The 21,389-nt window shown below is 47.5% G+C and overlaps 1 protein-coding gene across 1 annotated transcript in view; it reads right to left on the bottom strand.

Annotated features, from left to right (window-relative positions):
* The window catches only part of eipr1 (EARP complex and GARP complex interacting protein 1), a 34,866-nt gene that overhangs the window by 11,912 nt on the left and 1,565 nt on the right, over nt 1-21,389 (bottom strand). The window contains exons 3-6 of the mRNA XM_035408990.1: nt 14,410-14,542; nt 11,780-11,936; nt 8,004-8,103; nt 3,855-3,991 (exon numbers count right to left, since the gene is read on the bottom strand). Coding sequence (XP_035264881.1) covers nt 3,855-3,991; nt 8,004-8,103; nt 11,780-11,936; nt 14,410-14,542 — 527 coding nt within the window. The remainder of the gene's footprint in view (nt 1-3,854; nt 3,992-8,003; nt 8,104-11,779; nt 11,937-14,409; nt 14,543-21,389) is intronic.

The raw sequence follows: 21,389 nt of genomic DNA, 5'->3' as shown, positions 1-21,389 counted from the left end.
AGAGTCAAGGGGGTCGGCAAAGCGTAGAAGACGCGCCCATAATAAACCAGCCACCGCTGAATAGCGTGAATCCAAAATGAATCCTTTTTGAAAGGGCAAATTCAATCATTTATGATCATTTAATTTTATGGTCTCATTACACTCATTTCATGAATAAAAATGCACTAAAGTGCACATATACTGTATGTGCGCACATATTCATCATGTTCAATGCAAAAAAAAAAAAATTAATTTTTAAAAAGTCCGATTTTTTTTTCCCCAAAGATTTTTTATATGAGCAGTGAGCTGCGCTTTCAATCCTTGTGCTTTTTAATATTAAGAGTCTGCCAGGTCTGGGGACGACTTCAGGGCCCCGCGACCTTTCGGGCTACCACGGGGGCTGGCGGGGAGGACAGACGCTGCTAGAAATGTCTGGGGTGCAGCGGACCGTGCCCTGATGCTGCTGTCACCCCCCCCCCCCCCCGGCCCCCTCTCCAAACCCCCCCGACACCCCCCCCTCCCCACCCCCCCCCCCCCCCCCCCCCCCCCCCCCCCCCCCGCCCCTCATGCCCCTTCAATCCAGCTGCGTCCCTGCAGGCCGCCAAGGCGTGGCACAGAAGGTGAAGTCGGCCTCGACGTTCGCTCTCCGCCATCACGCACGCAGGGGAGGTGGATTTCTGCGCTGAGAACACAAACCCCGTTTACGACTCATGGCGGTTTAGTTCCGTTATTTTTAACCTCGTCTGTACGTTGCGACCGGAGCGGTTCTGCCCAGGTCACGTTTTCTAACGCAACCCCCCGCCCCCCCCCGCCCCCCCCACCCACTCACTCCCCGGCTAGTTTCCCCGTGACCCCCTCTGCTTCTTCGCAGTAATCGATAGCGGTAGCGATTATCATTCCTTTAGCGCCACCTGACCTTTCGCCACCGCGCGCCTCAGAAACGCTTTTCTCAGGGTGTTCCTGCGCTTATGCATTTTAATGCATTCACATGTATTTTAAACGCGCTGCGCTACCCACAAGCACGATTCCGCTCGCTTTACTGACACAACCACCATCTAATTCGGGTCCATCCCTGGAAACGCACAAGTGAAATGAAGCTTCCCTGCGCAGGGAACACACTTACTGCAAACATGAAAGATTTATGTTAATTTTAATGCACGATTACATTTGATTTGCTTAATTTAACAGATAGAAAAAAAATATATAACAGTAGTTTTTGCTCTTAGAGATTCAACAAAACATGCAATTTGACCAGGGGTGACCAAACTTTTGCATATCACTGTATAGGTTACTTTAGGCAGTCTCGGGGAAAACAAGCACACAATAGGGAGATAGTGCCAAGGCAGCCAATTGCCATGTACTGTGAAAGTTGTAGATTTAACCAGGTATTCACTTAAGCAATGAATCAGCTGCAAAATTTGTTTAAATAAGATCTCCTCTATAAAAAAACAGATTAATTTAGCTTGCTAAAAACAAAACTATGAAAGAGGATGTATTTGTACCAGAAATAAATAGACTTGCAGGGCTCTATGCTAACATTTTTTCCAAGGAGCATATGTGGTCCTCAGTTTAAAAATTTAGGAGCACACTTATATATCCAAATGAGTAGATATGTAAATTCAGATACGTAAAATGGGAGCACCTTAGAACCCTGACTTGATTCAGGAAAAAAGCAGTACTTTTTTTTTGTCAGAGCCAAGTGTGTTTCAGAAGAATGCACTGCGAAAATTTTGCAAACCAATTCAGGGACAAATCGATCTTTGAGTCAAAACTGCTGATCACACGGGGAGTAGAGAAATTAGTTTCCTTGTATGTGCTCCACATCTGCAAACGGCTAAGACAAAATCTCAAACAGCACTGACAAACCTGGTGGACCAAAATTGCTGCATCCAGCCTCAGCCTGTACAGTGCGAGCGGATTTTTGCCCTCCTCGTACGTCCCTGGCACAATTGTTGCATTGTACACAAAGACCAAAGTGCAACAACACATCTTTTGTACGAATGAGAAAGCAATGAAAAAATAAATCCGTAAAAAGCTACTGCTCTTGATCAGCTTTCATTAAGGTAAATCGCATGTCTTCGCTCCCCACAGATCATGCGGGTTTGGGGCGGAGGGACGAGTGCAGGAACACTGAAGAAAAGTTACTTGCAGCGTTTTGAGCGTTTCTCTGCAGCCCAAATTGGTCAAAGTACCGCCGTTGTGCTCTGTGATTTCTGAGCTCACCGGTGCTCTCTTTCTTCTTAATGGTGTACTAAACAGTGGCTTTTGGTTAGCCTGAGGTACGGCCTATGTCTCTGACTTTCTTATATTTCAGCCTCATAATGGCTTCCTTGACACAACTCTAATCCTCATGCTGACGAACGCCAATGACAGACTCCAAAGGCACAAACAATAGGCTAGAATCAAAACTAGATACTAAAAGCTCTCTCATACTCGCACTAAGAAAGCAATTGAACACACCCGATTAGCCAGAAACACCTGTGACGCCATTTGTCCGAAACTTTGATGCCCTAAAATGGGGACCATTAAGTTAAGTGCTGTAATTTCTACACAGCGAGACCAAAATACATAAAAGTTCCCTTAAATAAAAGCTGAGACCACACGTGTTTGTTTGACTACAAATCTAAAATTGTGGAGAACAGAGCCAAATCAATAAAGAACATCATAATTCCAAACATTATGGCACTTGCTGTAAGTACTCTTCATTCTTTACATGATTTTGAAGTGCAGGTGTTGTTAGTTAGCCTTTGCTGCAGGTTGTGTGGAAAGGTAACTCGGCAGTTACCAGAGTAACTACTGCGTGTATATTTTTTTGTTGAGTGAACTTAGTGATTAAAACTAAGTGATTTTTCTCAGTTTAATTTATTGTTTAATCTCCCAAACATGGTGTGAAGAAGCTGTAGATGTATCTGAAATGTATTATTCAGATCATTGGCACACATGTTAATTAAAGAAAATTAATGAAAATAGCTTGAGACCAATGATCAGTTTAAAGCAAGGTCTTCTGCCCTGTCTATTTTCAGCTCACCAGCCGCCACTGAAAGTAAGCTAGTTGTGCTGCATTAGCTGTTTTACTTCAGTAATGGCCTAGGCTACAAAAGGATAGGCCATTGACGTGTAGCTAGCTAGCCTGGAGATAACGACCATAGATATGCAAATTTTCGCCGGGAATGCATTCGCTGAGCTAAAAAAGTACTGAGGATACTGCTTTTACAAGCGGTTTCATCATGCATACCTCTTTCTCTGCTGGTCAGGAAAGACAAGGCAAATACAGAGGAAGGCTTTATTCACAGCGCACACAGGAGGATAGTTGGGCTGGAAAACATGGGATGCTGAGATGCAACGTTTTTTTTTTGTCAGTGTAGTTCGTTCTGAGGTGCCTGCTGAACAACGCTTCTCAAAGTGCAACAATTTAAGAATGGGGAGGGGCACCCTTAACAATAAAACACGTAACTGACTCTTTTTGTGGACATACACCTGTCCTCCAAGTAAAATAATAATAAAAACATTTCACAAGTAAAAACATAAATAAATAAAGAAATAAATGAGGAAGTGGACGCTGACCACAAAAAGGGCAGGGGCTTCAGAAAAAAAGCAGGGACAAATTTACTCTGGGTACACTTTACCGTGTGAGAAATGGAACTGTGCTAAGGTGTGGGCATCTAGCCTTGAATCTAGCTGTGTGTGTGCTGCGTGAGTACATGCGATTCCATGCATGCTTGTAAGTATGTACCCGAGCGTGAATGTGCACCAGCGTTAGTACAAACATCTTGTATTTGCGTGTGTATGCCTGTGTGCTGGCATATAAAGCATACACAGAAGGACAGAGCCAGATGAAGTGAGCGGACGGACAGACGCTGCGAGCTCTGCTGTACCTCATGCTGCGGAGGTCCCAGCCCCGGATGGCCGTGTCGTTAGCAGTGACCAGCTGTGTGCAGTTATGGTGGGGGCTCCACTTTCCTGACGTGAACTTCAGCTGCCCCTTCCCCTCCAGAGTGGCCGAGCTGGCGATCTGGGTGTACAATCATATTCAAATTCGTATTATTATTGTTATTATCATTAATAATATTAGTAGTAAACTGTAGTCTTTGTCTCAAACATTATATAGCCCACTGTTAATTCAGGAGGGTGCTCACGTACACAATTCTCCTCCAAAACTCATAGTTTCACAAACTACTTCTGTTCACGCTGCGGACTACAGCTGAGCTTGCACAGAGTGGAGTCGGAGGAAGACCTTTAATATACAGCTGTGGTGGGGGTTGCTAGATATCGATGAATCAATGGACCCCTAACCGACCAATCCCTCCCACCCCCTGGGTGATGCAATTGCCAATTACACATCGACCTATGGAGCTACCGGCCACAGTCGGCACTGGCACGGTCCAGATTTGACCCGAGGCCACGAGGCTCATCCGTGCACCACAGCGTGGCGCCTTGACTGAATGAGCCATCCAACAGCCCAGCAGTAGCATCAGCAGCAGAAGCAGAAGAGATTTGGGTTCATAAGGCATGTGAAGACTGACATAGTTTCTAATGTATGCTAATATTATACACTATACAGTACACTCAGCATACTTAGAATATAAGTCAGATATCTGGATGGTTTTATTGTTGTTAATATTATCCTTTTTGCTAAGCAAATAACAATACTTTAGGCAGATAAGCATTGTTTATTTTCTCAGAAAGAAATCTTTATGGGCTAGCTTATCATAAGGCAGTAACCTGTTCCCTTTGGCCAATCTCATAAAAAAATTAGATGAATTGTGATCTCTGGAGCACCTTGTGACAGTTTTTTTTCTTGTTAAGAGCACTGTGTGTATTAAAATGTCATTGCGAGATGTACTATTTTAGGGAGGTTTATATTGCATACCTTCTTTGACAAAAAAGAGAAATGCAATCCAATTTAAATTGCAATCCAATGGTAAGGCTTGGGCTATGCACAGTATCTTGCCGAATTGGGGGATGATGCATAGGGTGGAATGCTAGGTTTTCATCTCCAGCCTTTTAACCACTGCAACACAATGTCTGCACATACATACCATTAAATTCACTGGATGAGCAAAACTGGAAAAAGCAATTGCAGTTATTTATGGCATTGCGGTACTTGGACCGCAGCAACAACCAAATACAACAAAAAGACAACAAATATTTTGTCTTGATACTTGATGTCTTTAAAAATGTTTGTATAATTGCGCTCTTCCTGAAATATCTGAACATTGAGAACAAGTGACAGGCAGATTGAAGGACTGTTATTGAACCAACTGGAAACCTTGAGATGTCTTGGTAAATGGTAAATGGACTGCATTTATATAGCGCTTTCATCCAAAGCGCTTTACAATTGATGCCTCTCATTCACCCATTCACACACACACTCACACACCAACGGTGAAAGGCTGCCATGCAAGGTACCAATCAGCTCGTTGGGGGCAATTAGGGGTTAGGTGTCTTGCTCAGGGACACTTCGACACGCCCAGGGCGGGGGATCGAACCGGCAACCCTCCGACTGTCAGACAACCTCAGCTATGTTGCCCCCATGTCTTTTGAATGGTTCACAAGTGTTGGGTGCCCTTGGTTAGACTCCTAAAAACCTTTAGTGTGTCCATTTTGACCAACACCATGAGGCTGCACTTTACTCTGACATGGTATGAATAATAACATAGGTTAGAGACAGGGTTCCTACACTATCCTACACCAGGAATTCAAGAACTTTTCAAGTAATCACAAGGTACCCTCAGTTGTGTCACAAGTGTGGAACACCATCGATAAAGTAGCATAAAAATGGCCCCAATGACATCAAGTCCCAGTATCCGCTGTTTAAACCCCAATTCAAGCCCTAACCACTTTGATTGGAAAGCAGATTCTGATCCGGGACCAGTTTTTTTTAAGTGACATAATTTCTGAAAAACATGAACATGAAGCTTTTTAAGATGATCTCCAGAACCTCTCACCAAAAAGAATCTACTATTTTAAAGATATTTTCAACAGCTTTCAACTACTTTGGATCAAGCGGGGGCTCTGATTCTAAAATATCATCCTATAGCTTGCTAGAGTAGTATATAGTGCAGGTGTCTGTCTAAACCCTGACTATCTCACTGTAGGTATATATGGTTTAGTATAGTATATAGTTTATTTTACAAATTAACTGAGGTAAAAAAAAAAAAAAAAAACAGCAAAAGTTTGCACTGTTTACAGAAATGTGAATTCATTCATAATTTGTGAATTCATCCAAAACAATTTTCCTTCCGCAAGCCATAAAGAAAAACGTTCTCAAAAGCTTTGCACTTTGATGCTCAGTAAACTGTTCACATTTACGCTGCGAAACCTTGGACGTCCCCCTGTTGAGCAGATCGGCAGAGTAACAGACAAACTGACAATAGCTCATCAATTGCCCTGCGAAGCTGGGAAGGTCGTTTGGGGATCAGCACCACCTCAGAATTAAACTGTCTGCGAAAAGCAAACTCTTCCATCGACTTTACCCAGAAGCCCTAACTCGTTTAGCACGCCGTTTGCGCGGTTTGGCAAGGCACCTCCCCGGAGCGCTAACCGCTAAACGAGGGCCTGCTCATGAAAACGAAACTGCGCAAACACGGGAGGGGGCGGCGGGGGCGTTAGACGTCACGGTAAACCAGAACTTCGAACCTCAGTTCAGACGCTTCCGCTTGTTTCCCGCTACATATCTGAGGACAAAGTTGCAGCTGCTTCTCCTCACGATTTCTGTAAGACTGACTGGCGATTTCTGGAAGGAGGAAGGAAAAGACGTCTTTGCTTTGCGGTGCTAAGCCTCGGCGTTTAGGAGCCATTGTGTATGCAGGCTGTCCTGCTTCTCTCTCTCTCGCTCCTATAGAGCCTGCTGGAGACGGGCCAGGCCCAGAATTCACAGCAGAACCGTATCGATCGAGCCCTTATTACACACGCTGGGTAGACTCTCATTACTTCAGATACAGCGTGAGCCAGAAAGCAACAGACAGCCAAAGCACATGCTGCACAGGAACACACACTGTGTGTGTGTGTTTGTGTGTGTGTGTGTGTGCGCGTGTGTGCGTGTGTGTGTGTGTGCGTGCATGTGTGAGTGTGTGTATGAGAGAGAGACAGAGTGACATGGAGCCAACATGGAGCCAGACATGAAACCTGTAAAAATAATGATAATAAATAATAAATTAATATATAAATGATAATATGTAACAATTTGATCATTGTAAACATTAAAATATTAAGAAATCATAACGATATAATAATAACAATAGTAACTATGAATGTGGAAACTTGAAGCGGTAGGCATCGGCTACCACTGACACAAGTTCAAAGTTATTAGCAGCGTTGCCGGGCAGCCGTTGTCAACGTGTCCGCGCGCAGCGCAGGGGAGGCGCAGGCACCCGCCATTTTCTGCTGCAAACATGCAGGGGTACGGACAGAAATAGTGGCCGGCCGTCGTATAACAAAAATCTAACAACAGAATGAATTCATTAAACAGAGGTGGCCATTTTAACAGCCTCTGCTTGGCGCAGGCCCCAAAGCTGAAACAGAGCTAACGCCGAGCTCGCTTCGACATACGAGCAAAGGCTCCCGTCGTGTCGAATCACGGTCGACCTCTCGCCGGGACAAATGGCAAGGGGAACATTAAGTAACACACGTAAACGTGTTTAACGCGTTTCCCTGCTCCTACGTAACGGCTGAGCTGCATGGACAGAGCGCTGAGAGGACGACAGGGGAATAAAAAGGCGACTCGACCGAGAGTATCTTTTTTTGGGCGCCGTCCGGGCGCTACAGCGCGCGCTGCCGCTAGCGCGCTAACGGTACTCGCAGGAAGACTGATGCGGGAAGCTCTAATGGTAATCGCTAGCGTCGCTAGCCTCGGAGGAGCGAATCAATCCCCGCTGAGCCTTTGAAGCCCCGGCGGCAGACGCGGACCCGGCTGTAGCGGCGAGCGATATTTCACTTAGGGAGGAGGTGCCGCTGATAAGCCCCCGAGGCCCGGCGCAGGCCCGATAGAGCCGCCTCATTATCTGATAAGCGGGATATCTCACCGCCGACTTGGTGGAGCTCTCCTGAAGGTCCCACAGCAGAACGTGGTTATCGGCCAGCGAGATCAGCCTCTTGCCGTCGCCCATGGGCTCCCACAAAACGCTGGAAGACACGAGAGAGAGAGAGAGAGGCAGAGCTGCAGTATGTGCCACAGCGTTCCCGTCCAGTGCGGACCTGGGTTCCCTCATTCGCATACTCCCAACAGGTAGGGCAGAACAGTGTTTTTACCTCTGCTGCTGGTACCTTACAAATACACACACACACACACACACACATATACACATACAAACACATACACACACCTCTCTTATTCTTGTGCACATGCATGCATACAAGCCAGTCCTTTGAGGTTCTTTAGGATCTTTCCCGAGTCTACAATTTGTTTCTGAAAAAGGAAGAGGAGAGTAAGACAAAAACATTCATGTACGGTACAAATTTGCAGGCTTAGAGAGAGACAGATTTTCCTGCCGCCCCCAAAGGTGCTGGAGGTCATTGGCCCTGTAATACCTCCCCACTGGTGTTGGGTGAGAAACGTGCATGGACGTCGCTCGACCCAGCCCCGATCTCAAGTTCATTTCCAGCATACAGCCCAGGATCCATCCATCCATACATTTCTAAATCGCTTACTCCTGGTCAGGGTCGCGGGGGGGAGGGGGGAGCATATCCCAGCATGCAGTGAGTGAGAGTTATGAATACACCATGGAAAGGCAGTCAATCCATCGCAGGGCCCATACACTCACACGATCATTTAGAGTCCTCAATTAGCCTACTGCATGTGTTTGGACCGTGGTACCTGGTGGAAAAACCCATACACAGACACGGGGAGAACCAGCAAACTCCACATAGAAAGGCCCTCGGTCGGGATTCAAGCTCGGTAGTTTGGCCCATGATCCCAAATTCAATTTATTCATTTTTTGAAATGTATAAGAGTGGCCCTCCCAAAAGTATCAATTCTTGTAAGGAGCCTCTTGCTTTTTTCTTATCAATCTTATTATAAAATATAAGAAAGTTGTGCATTTGTCCTTGAAGAACACGAGTAGGTAGGACTCCCGGAAATAAGCAAATATGTAAATATGACTCAGCCCGGTAGCGCTTTTAAGGTCCTGCATTATTCAAACTTAGTCGGCGGAACTTATAATTCAAACTTCCCTTGACTGATTCCGAAGATTCCCGTGGTGCTTTGCATTCAGCGGTGATTAACGGGGTACCCACGTACGCGCCAGGCTCCTCGCAAATGGGGGGGGGGGAAATGGCAGGGCTTTACAAGCTTTAAAGAAATAAGCACCCTTGTGACAGGAAAGCAAAGTCTATCGCGTGTGCTTTGCGCTTGGCTTTCGGGTTCTTGTCTGAAGGAAAAAAAACACCCCTCCCAAACTGGGACGGTCGGCGGGAGGAGGGAAAGGAGGAGATGCGGCCACCCTTCCGAGGTAAACGTGTACAATTTTGAGACGCGTCGAAAGACTGGCTGCGTGCGGCACCCCGCAGAGATTATTCCATCATTACCGAGAGTATCGACTGACCTATATAACGCGCTTTTCCTCAGCTCCCCCGTCTTGGGTTCACATCGATTCGTCACCACACCCCTACCGCGCGCAAATCGCACCACAATTACACTGTTTTTCCTCAGTACTAACCAGCCCCCACCCCACCCCCCCAAAAAAGAAACTTTTGCTGCAGCCCTTTATATTCTCCCAACCTTACACCTGCGCCTGATTGGCGTGGGGTGGGGTTGGGTGGGGTGGGGTGCGGTGGCATGGCGTGGGGCGAGATTTGAGGTTTGGTGGGATTGGGGTGAGATGAGGTGGTGCATGGTATGGGAGCGAGCTCCAAAAAACAGGACCCTCAAAAAAAACACCTGGCTAGAGTCCCGTCATCAGAGCTATGGGACGGTCGGGCAGAAAACCGTTAGCGACGCGACCGCGGACCTCAAACACAGCGGAGCCGCTACGTGCCCGCGGTCACGTCTCGAGCCCTGGCCCCCCGAGAGCTCTGCAGCCCTGGAGGAGGGGATGGAGGTGCTGGCTCCGCTGTCATTCATTTCCACCGTTCGACCCCCAGAGCCCTCTCACTCCTCGACCAGGAAGCATCTGGGAAACAAACAAAAATCCCGCGGCTCTACCTCGGAGGCCCGCGTACCTTTGGGTTTCGACGCTCTGAGACACACCTTCTAGTAGGAATGGGTAGGAGAAACGGTATGATGAATTACTCCTCAGATGCATGCCTACTCAAACTTTTTTGGAAAATGATGCAGATGTCCCAGCCAACCAGAATTCAGCATTCAGCCAAGCCATTGTATATTGGTTGTGTTGGCGCACAATATTTATTGAGCTGAGAATAAAATTCTTTGCATCATATCTCACACTGGCTATGTTTATTGACACAATGGGCTAAGCATTATGACTTTATTATGATGGAACAACTTGAGTACTGACGTGCGTTGTTACGCGTGCATTTTCTCTACGAATGGTGCTGCCGTCTGGCCAAGACTCGTTCGAAAAATAGATTCTTCCCCGTGCTAGGAATCGATTGGGAATCGAGCGCATTACGCAATCGCTCGATCTGTGAAACATCACCATCCCTACCCACTAGGCCTGCCACGAAACCGAGGCAGCTCCGAGGAAAAGGAAATGATGAAAATAAAAAGGAGACTATAAAGGAAGCGCAATCCTTTCTGTTCTCCTCTCCCCCGTCCTCGGTCTTCAGCGAGCAGGGGCGAGGAGGAGGCGTTTCTGGGAGGGGGGGGCGCCGCCGCCGCTTCCTGTCAGTCACTTCCTGCCGCCTCGCGGGGCTCTGAAGAGCCCTCTCCGGCTCTCCCGGAGTGGCAGATGCGCCGCGTCGAGCGCTCGGGCGACGGCGCGGCTAGACGACTGACGGCGTGGCTTCAGGCCGCGTCTGTGCCGTCTGTCACCCTCCACCAGGTGAGCTGGGAACGCCCAAAAACACTTCCCCCCCCCCAGGGAGCGACGGTGGGGGGTGGGGGGGGTGGGGGGGGGAGGGACGCGACCCGAACAGGTGCGAGGCACGCGGGCCTAAAAGAGACGCGACGGCTCCCGTGGCGCCTGTCAGAGCCTGGGGGGCGGAGTCTGTCGCCAGCGGCAGATGCACCGGGACCAAAACAACCAGGTGGTAGGTGGGAGGAGGAGTGGGGGGGTGTAGTGCATCTGAACTTTCCACCCCCCCCCAAAACCTCTATGATACAGATCATGATGTATTCATGGATAGATATTCACAGCCACATAACTTGAACCCATTGCGCAAACTTTAACCCTGAATAAAATTCACTTTTTCAAAAAAAAATGTCACACATTCATTTTTCCCCGTCCACTATTTTGTATTAGATTTTACTATATCGTATTTTATTTTAAGGGAATAAATGGCGAGCTCTTTACAGTTCGCCAGCCCTGCCGAGACGTTCTCTCCGAAGACAGGGTGCTTTTGTGACGGCCTTCGAACAGCCGGCCGCGAAGCGATTAAGCGTCGTTGAGCGTTTCTTTATTTCCCCCTCAAACCCAGACGCCGGCGGTATATTACCCCCGCGGCTCAGAAGAAGGTTAGCGCACCGGCTAAGCTCTGCAGTATGTAGGTCGGTCGATAGCATCCTATGGAAAAACAAATGCAGGCAAACACATCCCGGCCTCGTGCAGACACCGCTGTAGGTGAAGGAAAAAGAGAGAGGGAGGGAGGGAAGGAGGGAGGGAGGGAGGGAGAAGAGGTGGTGGTGGAAGGGCGGGGGGGGGGGGGGGGGGGGGGGGTATTGAATCGATAGCGAGGATCGTACCAGGCCGTGTTGCCGTGGGCTGTGTTGTCAAGGTGACAGAGGAGCTCCAGAGTCTGTGGGCTGTTTGATGAATCGTCTGGGGATTCGTGGCTGCCTGATTCCCATTCAGCGGGCATCCTCCACACGGCCGCGCAGCCCGTCACCTTACAGTCGGAGGCTAGGGGAGGCACAGGGAGCAACGGCGGGGGTTAGCGCTACGGGTTCACGTGTGCAGCGCACGGCGGGAAAACATAACAACACGCCCCGCAAAGGCGCTTTTAAAAAAAACCGCGAAATGGCCGCCGTCAGCGAGCCCCTACCGGTGTCCCTTCTTCGCCGCGTTAGTCGTCGTTGGGCCGTTTTCCCGTTGGCCGAATCGCGATAACCACGTTCTGCCTCTCGTTGCTTCGACAGCAGTCTAGCATCTGGAGTGTTAAACTGCAAGGCTAACCCAGCTAAAAATCCAGCACTGCCAGCTGAGGAGCTGGAACAGTGGTAACCAAACTCTCTGTTCCTGGAGATCTACCGGCCTTGTAGGCTTTCACTCCCACCTTAGCAAAGCAACTCGTCGTTCAACGGCTAGAGACCTTGTTCAGCTGCCAATTAGTAGAGTCCGGTGTGCCAAATTAGGGTTGAAATGAAAACCTACAGGATGGTAGATCTCCAGGAACAGGGTTGGTGACCGCTGGGCTTGAACGTAACTCGGACCGAGAAGAAATATTGCATCTCGTTGAAAATGCAGGATGCCCTCACACAGGTAAAGTAAAAAAAAACAATTACAGAAGAACAGCCCCCGCGTCTAATTAAAGTTATGATTTATTGCATTTCGGTAAAAAAAAAAGTACATATTTTCTAATCCAGACAATGGCTGACATGTTTTTTACCATCTGCTCAGGTGCAATGGCATTCACTTTAGCACCTGCACGTTTTAAACAACTGAGATGATTTAGAATACTCAAGAGCATCGCTAATTTAATAGCCTATATCGTTCAAACAATGGCACGTTATATTTACGGGGAGTATATGCGATTGGGTGCAAGCATTGTGTCTGTGTGTGTGCGTGGGGGGGGGGAGTGACCTTAAGTAGATTGGGGCAAGGGGGAGAAAGAGGTGAGCAGAGGTGCTGATGATTAATGCCCCCCCACCCCCCACCCCCCTTGACCGTTTCCAGGGGAGCCGTCTCCACGTCAACTCAGGCATGCAGACTGGAGATGACATGTGCCGGAGTTCCCCCCCCCCCCCCCCCCAGTAGGACGGCGGTGAACACTGCCCCCTAGTGGCCGGCTCTCTCAGTCTGCTGTCTCGTATCCCGAGGTCGCAGCCCACACCTCCCTGCTAACAAATACAGCGGAGGGAAACACAGACCTCCAGGCACTGAGCTTCCCATTCCCACGGCTAGCCGTACGATGCTTTGCCTCTTTTCTTAAAGCGAGGATTCGTTCTTTAAGTGCAGGTGGGGTGTGGCATATCTGTAGTGATTTGATCACAGTATTATACTGGGCTGGATTTGTATGGGTGGGGGGGGGGCGGCTGGCAATTGGCAATTCTGTAAAATACATATGGTACTTTACCCTTTCATAACTGACAAGCAATGCTGGAATGTGTTGGTATATGTTAATAAAAAATTTTAAAAAATGTTTTTAAATATGCCTGGAATCCACAATTTAGTGATACCAACATATTTTGCTCAATTTTCAGGGAACACATTTTGACACAGTTTACCCAAACAGAAGTATAAGTGGGTGGATTCCTCTGTCAAAAACTGTGAGGCTACTGTCTGGCGTGCAGGCGTGTGTGGAGGCGTGCTGGAATTCCGCACATCTGACCTGAGAGCAATCAAAAACATTGCCGGCTCCTGACAGGCTCGACTAGGGAACCAAATTGCAGGAGCACTTCAACCACCCTCCCCTCCCCTCCCCTCCCCTCCTCCCCTCCTCCCCTCCCCAAGAATTTGTAGAGCGCACTGGAGTGCACCGGCAGAGGACGCATCGTCAATGGCCCTCCGCGGCACAGAGCATTGTGGGTAATTTGGGGGCACATTCACAGCCTCTCCGTGTCTCTGACTTCAGCTGCTTCATTAGATTGAATGTCACGGTAATTACGTTCCTTTTTTTGAACTTCCTTTTTTTCGACTCCGACATATCATTCATCAGACTCAATGCGATCAGCCGCCGGGAAGAGAGAATGCACCTCCTCGCTCCTTCTTCTCCCCCGGCTTTTCTCTCTCCCGAAATTACCCGCCCAGGAGCCGAGGCCTTGGCCCGTCACTAAACGAACGCCTAATAAACCGAAAATTAATTACATTTCATCGCAAATAATTTCTCCGTGCTTTTTTTTTTTTTTTTTTTTTTTTTGGAGTCTTTTTAATTGTCTCTTGGCGTCTGCGGGGCAAAACGGGGGGGGGGGGGGGGGGCGCCAAAATGCGGCGGTGTCGCGGCGTAATTGCCAGCGTGCATCAACTGCCGTGCGGCAGGGGCGGTGGGCTGCGGAACGTTCCGGGTTCCTTTCGAGTGCAAATGAAGGCTGTGGCGGGGGGGGGGGGGGGGGGGGGGGGTCAAGAACCCGCTAACGCCACTCAGGGAAACGACACCGAGGGGGATCGTCGTTACAGCGCGCGAAAGGCGGGTCCGAAGCTGTGAAGACGCACTTACTTTTGTTGTAGCACGTCGTCAGCACGCTTTTGTCGGCGGGGCTGGTGCCGATGTGCCATATCTCCCCGGCCTGGTGCAGGAGGACGTTCTTATTGATGATGTTATTCTCATCGTCGAAGTCGATGATGTGGATCTGCGGGAAGAGAAGGGGGGGGGGGGGTGGGGGGGGGGGGGGCAGGGGGAGAGAGGACGTGGCAGGGGTGAGAGGAGCATGGAAGTGCCGCCCCTTATCTCGCGCGCGCGCCAAAGCGAGGTTCAAAGCCGCCTCGCTTGGCTCACAGAAACAGAGAAAGAAAAAAAAAATCGTTTTTTTTTTTTTTTTTTTTTTTTTAATACAGACATCACTTTGGTTTCCGCTTCATACGTTTTTTTTTTTTTTTTTTTTTGCCCTCCGTGCTTTTTTTCTTCTTTTATTTTTTTTTAAAAAGCTGTGATTAAACGTGCCTTTTGAACTCGCGTTAGATTCGCGGCGCTTACGCGGATCACGACGCGCTCGGAGAGGAGGGGGGGGGGGGGGGGGGGGGGGAAGTCAGACGAAAAGAAAAATAGATTAAAGCCGTCCTCCCTTTCCTCTCGTCTTAATTCCAAAACGCAGTTTACTGCTTTCTCCGTAACTCCACCCCCCCTCCCCCCCCACCCCACCCCCTCCCAGTCAGCCTCCCACTCCCTCGCAAATCCCTGCAAGGATAGAAGCCGTCCCACTGAGCCGCTGCTGCGCTCCTGATAGCTTTATTCCGCGGGGATCCCCCCCCCCCCCCCCCCCCCCCCCCCCCCCCCAATTTTTACTTCCCAGTGGAACGTTCCAAACATATACGGTCCCTTTGCCAGGTGTCTGCATATGGTCGGACGCTTGCCCCCGTCTGTCTGAAGCTGCCTCAGTGGGGCTGAGTTTAGCCAAAGGGCGCTAGGTGAGGGGGTGGAGGCAGCCTTGGCAGCGCAGCGAAAGGAAAGCTGGCGCGGCCCACAGAACCGACGACAGGGGGCGACGGGCGGCCTTCGACAGGGAAATATGAGCTTTTTTTTTTTTGTTTTTTTACCCATCTGTGCATGCTGGAAAATGTTTATTCTGGTCATTTTGCTGGAAGATTATTCTGGAAAAAAAATCCTTCCCCTACATAGGGTAAAGGACGTGTCATGACCGCAAGGTCAAATGTGCAGACCGCTGGCCAACGTCCAGTTAGAACTACAGAGATATAAGTGTGGCATACAGAGTAACAATACAATAGTGAGTAAGAGAGTGAGCAAGTGAGTGAATGAGAGGGAGAGAGAGAGTGAGTGAGTGAGTGAGTGAGTGAGAGAGAGAGAGAGAGAGAGAGAGAGAGAAACCAGAACCCAAAACAGGTGTAGCTATCATGCGTTATCAGCGCCTTGCTGATCTGATCCGGAATAATCACTGTATTTGGCCACAGAGACTTTGATTAGTCGGTGATTGACACGTGGTAAACCCAACCCATCACAGGGGCCAGCCTAATGCTCCTATCAATAGACTGTTAGGGGGGGAAAAAAAAACTAAAAGACAGAACTTCAGAATAAGTGCGCAGAAAGACGTCAGGCGATCACTCACTTCGGTGCGTTCTGACACCTGTCAGCCCGTCACACAAATTGCTACACACGCCTTTAAGCATTCGCGGAATCCACTCAGCTATGACATGGTCATCAACATTACACAGTAAAACAGACGTGGTGAAAGGATTGCGAAAAAAACAGATACTCATTTATTTAACATACTCAGTACATTAACATAAGAGTGTTCATTCTCACTCTGGCTTGAGAATACCCAGAGACGTTCTACCACAATGCAGTGGAAGGTTTAAGGTAACAAAATTTAGGTATTACATAAATATATGTATTACTCCGGTTTCCCTCCACAATCCAAAGACATGCAGGTATTGGAGACTCTAAATTGCCCATAGGTATGAGTGTGCGCGAGTGAATGGGGAGTAAATGGTGTGTGTGCCCTGCGATTGATTGGCAGCCTGTCCAGGGTGTATTCCTGCCTCTCGCCTAATGCACGCTGAGATAGGCTCAGCACCCCCCATGACCCTGCCCAGAATAAGCAGGTATAAATAATGGATGGCAGGAATAAGCCCTGGACAGGCCGCCAATCTATCGCAGGGCACACTCACCATTCACTCACGCACTCATACCTATGGGCAATTTAGAGTCTACAATTAGCCTACCTGCATCTATCTGCTCCCTATCTGTGGGAGGAACGCAGAGTACCGGGAGAAATCCCACGCGGACACGGAGAGAACATGCACACAGAAAGGGATTTGAACCCACAACCTTCTTACAGTAAGGCGACAGTGCTACCTACTGCACCACCGTGAGAAGAAAATGATACATATTAAATCTGCAGTGACAAGCTTGAGGGAACGGTCCAGTAGAAAAAACTTAAAATGGGTACAAAAAAAGAAAGAAAAAAAAGCCCATTTTAAATTTATGTGCAGTAAGGGGGAAAAGAACATTCATATATTATAATTCATTCTGTAAGTCCATTTCACATAAACATTCTGTTTTGTATTAATGCAAAGCTATAACATTTTATGATTGGATGACTTTTAAAGAAATGTACGTACTGAAAGACCTCGCAGAAAAGGAGTATAACAGCAGCTGCAACTAGTATTACTGTACTGCAAGTACTCCTTTGTCATAGTTTAAATGGCTGCCAATCGACATACAGTATATTTTGAGTTTACGAGCTTACTCTACATTATACAGGTCACTCAAGTCTGCTCAACCCCCCAGACATTTCCTCATTTCAATGATGAGAGGGAATAATTTACTTTCTGGAACAACAAAAACATTCTTTTTTTTCCGTTCTCCAACACCACACGGTTGAGTTACGTTTTGAAAAATCTGTTTTATTAGTTGTTGCGGCGTGACAACATTTACGGTAGACAGGACTGGACAAGACTTTTAAAAATAAGCAAAATGTTTTTGTTTTTTTTTTGCATTGATACCAATGATAATTTAAAATAATTAGATTCACCGATTCGCAGACTGATTCACAATGCACCAATTATACTCCAAAGGCCAGCGCGCCTGGCATATGAAAACGCAGTCACTGCGCTAACGCGGTGGCGATAAATAAATAATACCGTTTCTCTGTTTTTCGGCGTTCCCGAGGAAGCTAAGCGTTACTTAAAGGCAACAGGCTGTCGATACCCTTCTCCTGAGCATATAAACGTGCTGTTTGTTCGGGAGAGCCCTTTCCCATCTGGAGGAGAAATAAATAAATAAAACAGCACGCTGCTCTTGTTGGGAGTCGTTAACTTTTTTATTTATTTATTTATTTTTTACCATTAATGGGTTTTAGACTGGGAGCCGTTTATAACGAAGCAGGCGGGAGACCGTAACCCGGCTCGTGGTCCGCGGCGTCCTCGGATATTGGGTGCGAGACACTCCTCTTAGAATAACTGTGCGATCAGGGAGAAAGGGGTGGGGGGGAAAGCATTTTAATGAGCTTTTGTTTGAGAAGAGACACCTCGAATATTAATTGGTTTGCACCCGGCCATAATTTCGGCCGCTGCTCTCCGCTGGACGCGCTTTTTACGAGCGGGGGGGCCGCTTCCGGCGGGCGGCTCGCGGACATCTCTCTGGACGGCTGAAAGCCAGGGTACGCCATTAACCTTGGGTGGGACCACATCCAGCGAAAAAATTATCGCACAAAGTTATAATTTTATGGCAGAGAGCAATACAAATAAATTCCAGTGGCTGGACAGGATAATTGGAGCAAAAAAAAGAAAGAAAGAAAGAAAGAAAGAAGCTGGGTAATAGGACCCTGAGTGAACTGGTTCCACGGGAGAAACCCCCGTTTGCGATTTATGCAGCTTTATGTTAGGGATGTGGAATGACTCATCTCCGCTCTGATACCTCAACCTCCTTCTCAGCCATTTTAATTATCTTGAATTTTAAAAAAAGGAAAGCATAAATATGGCAGGGATGCTGGCCTTCATTTGCAGCCCTACTTCCTTAAGGCTCTTTAGCACCGAGGTTGACACTAAGCGGGTCTGCTGAGGACGAAACTGGCAGCCCTGCGCAAAGGGCGAGGGAAGGGGGGGGGAGGGGGGTTTGAGGGGGGTCTTTGACAGGCCACGTGAAAAAGTGACAGAATGCTGGCTCCATGTCTGTCGGGTGCGGGGATAAGGGGTCGTGCGGGCAAATGCCTCGTGAGGAGCGGGATGGTAATGGTGGGGGTTGCCAGATCTCGGCTGCTGTCGAGGGCGCTCTGGCGGATTTTGGGCTGATCCGTCTTCTCCTCTCCCCTTCCAGCAGGACCCAGATGCCGGGGTCAAATCTGGCTTAACTCGAGGGGCGAAGAGGCCGCGGTCACAGGCGTGAGCCAGGAAGATCTCCCGCAACGCAGGGCTCCTCCATCAGTCTAACCACAGGGAACAGCTTTAACTGGTAACCCGGACGACGACGGCGGCAGCAGACGCCAGGATGCAGGATGCCGGCTTGGAACGCAGACCAGTCCTTCATGCGACAAGCCAAAGTGCTTCTGGGATTATTATTCAACACGGAACTCCCTTATTAAATAAAATATTTAGTGGGGCATTACTGCATGCCGTGTATCAATAAATCCCATTTTAGGCAGGTGCCCTGACAGAAATGATAATGAGACAAATCCCGCCACGCCAGCTGCACTGCAGAACTTCGGCGTTTACGCTCTCCTGAAACGAACCCTGCTACGAGGCTTCAGCTTAGAGTGCGATCCGACGCTTCTCTCTCTGCAGTGTAAGCCTCGTGTTGTTCAGCCAGGCAGGGGTAACGCAGTGTCGCAATCAGTGGCTACGCTTACATGCACACCAATAACTGGATCTCAACCCGATTAAGACAATACTCTGAAAATAGAAGTTGTCGTGCGAACAGGGCACTGTAAAATGGGAGTAAGGTAAAAATTGGTGTAACCATGACTTGATTAAGAGACCTAGACTTTTTCCTCAATCTTTCGATTTTTTGGCGCATGTAAACATCTTGATTTAATAAGAAGTTTAGCATATGCAAAACCTTTTAGCACACCCAAAACTAATAACATAACCAATGATTGGTGCAAAACAAACCCCATAACCAATCACTGGTTATGTTACTGATTTCTCAACTGCTAAAATGTCCTAGTAAATCAGGCCATTAGTCACATTTGTTTCCGACTGGGCATGGGAAAGGCCACCAGACGCAGTGAACTCAAAGCAAGATTTCGAACAGCAACATACAGTGGTGTGATGAGTGCTGGTGCAGTTATTAATTGCAAATCATTTTTGGACAGATGAAGCAGCTCTCTTCATGCTTAATGAAACTGCATGAGTGGGTTATCACGTCAGTTACGCAGACCTTAGCTTTAAAAGAATCCATGTAAACCTGGTTATTAGAGAAACTGTATTATTCTGAACCATGTAAATGCTTAATTGCTTAAACTGATTACTTGCAATAATAACCTGGGTATTGCTGTGCATGTAACCATAGCCATTAAGAGCTTTCTAAAGTCCCTTGCTGTCAGCAGCCCACTTTTAAAATATGAAAATGTTTTCCACGCTCCTGAATATGTCAAAACTGTAGCTTCTGTGGTATCTGTTTGTTCTCAAAAAAACAAAAAAAAACAAGACGTGTTGAAATCCGGTAAGCCATGTGACAGTCATTGACTGCAATGTGGAGGTAGCAGCTTACATGGCATCAGTGTCCCAGTTGATTTTAATGAAATCTACGGTTTTACTTGACAGAGCATCAGTTAGTCTACGGGTTCAAACCAGTCAGTGACCACACATGGTACCTCCACCCATCATTGGGTTCACTCTCCCATCACTAAAGTACTTACACCGTGTAGCGCTGTCAGCTAACCAAGCTACACCCTGGACAGGACAGGGTTTGGGGGTCGGGGGGGGGGGGGGTGGTCTGATTCTGAAGGTCGGAGCTAACGGAAAATTCTGTTCAGTCAAACAACTTCTTGACCAATCACTTTTGAGAAGTCTAGACCCTTTTTTTTGTGAAGCATCTCATAGTTTCTGGAGGTGGGCTCAGCGCTGGACCACTTCCCACCAACAAGCTGTCAGCATTTTTACACACAGACCCTCTTCCTCTAGGAACGATAATTATTTTCCCAGTCAGTTTTTATGGCCAACTGTTACTCAATCTGTCTCACTAGCACTGTGCCACAGACAGAGACCCAACCCTCCCCAGCTACACACAGCTAACTGGAACAGAACGAGACAAATTCCACACCAGCTGAAGGATCATCCTGTCAGCACCTATGACAAGTGGGGGAAATGAGGCTCCGCGAACCCCTATGTATATAAACAGCGCAATCTGCTCCCGCAATAATACTGATAACACAGATATAGCTATGAAAACCATAGAATTGAATGGCTTCTATTCAACAATACAAAAAATTAAATGTGTATATATTGCGTATGTAGTGAAGCAGTCTGCTTCTGAGAATGAATTCAGCTCAGTCAACATTCACAGAACACGATCTATCAATGGCACGTTATGATTTTCTTTTTCTTTTCACTGTTATAATATATATAAATACTAATTTTGGTTTCAAGAGTGAGCAACTTTGCTATGTTATTGCTCTCACATTACAGTCTGCCAGGGCAGAAATGGTTCATTTATGTTTCAAAAGTTCAGTCAGCAACAGCAGCATTTTTGACCACTCATTTAGAGTACGGCAGTTCAGACATATAACGTTCATTTCAAAAAGAATTAAGGTTGAAATTAGATGAGTTAATTTTATGTTTCAATTAAGTGAATGACTAATGATTAAATATAATTTGCAAAAATGTCCTTGCCTCATTCATTTCAATGCACTCTGCTACTAATAAAAGAGATCTTGTAAGAATAAAATCATCTTGTGGGATGCTATTCTTGCAGAAAGGTTGTAACAAGGGATGGGCAACAGTAGATTCAAAAGGTATTTTGTAAAATAGACTCTCTCCCAAAAATGCTTCTGCAAACTACAATTAAAAGGGTGGACTTGGCAG

Source organism: Anguilla anguilla, chromosome 1 (assembly GCF_013347855.1).
Source record: "Anguilla anguilla isolate fAngAng1 chromosome 1, fAngAng1.pri, whole genome shotgun sequence".
NCBI lineage: Eukaryota > Metazoa > Chordata > Actinopteri > Anguilliformes > Anguillidae > Anguilla > Anguilla anguilla.
The sequence above is the reverse complement of the archived record's forward strand: the minus strand, read 5'-3'. Positions and strand labels throughout refer to the sequence as shown.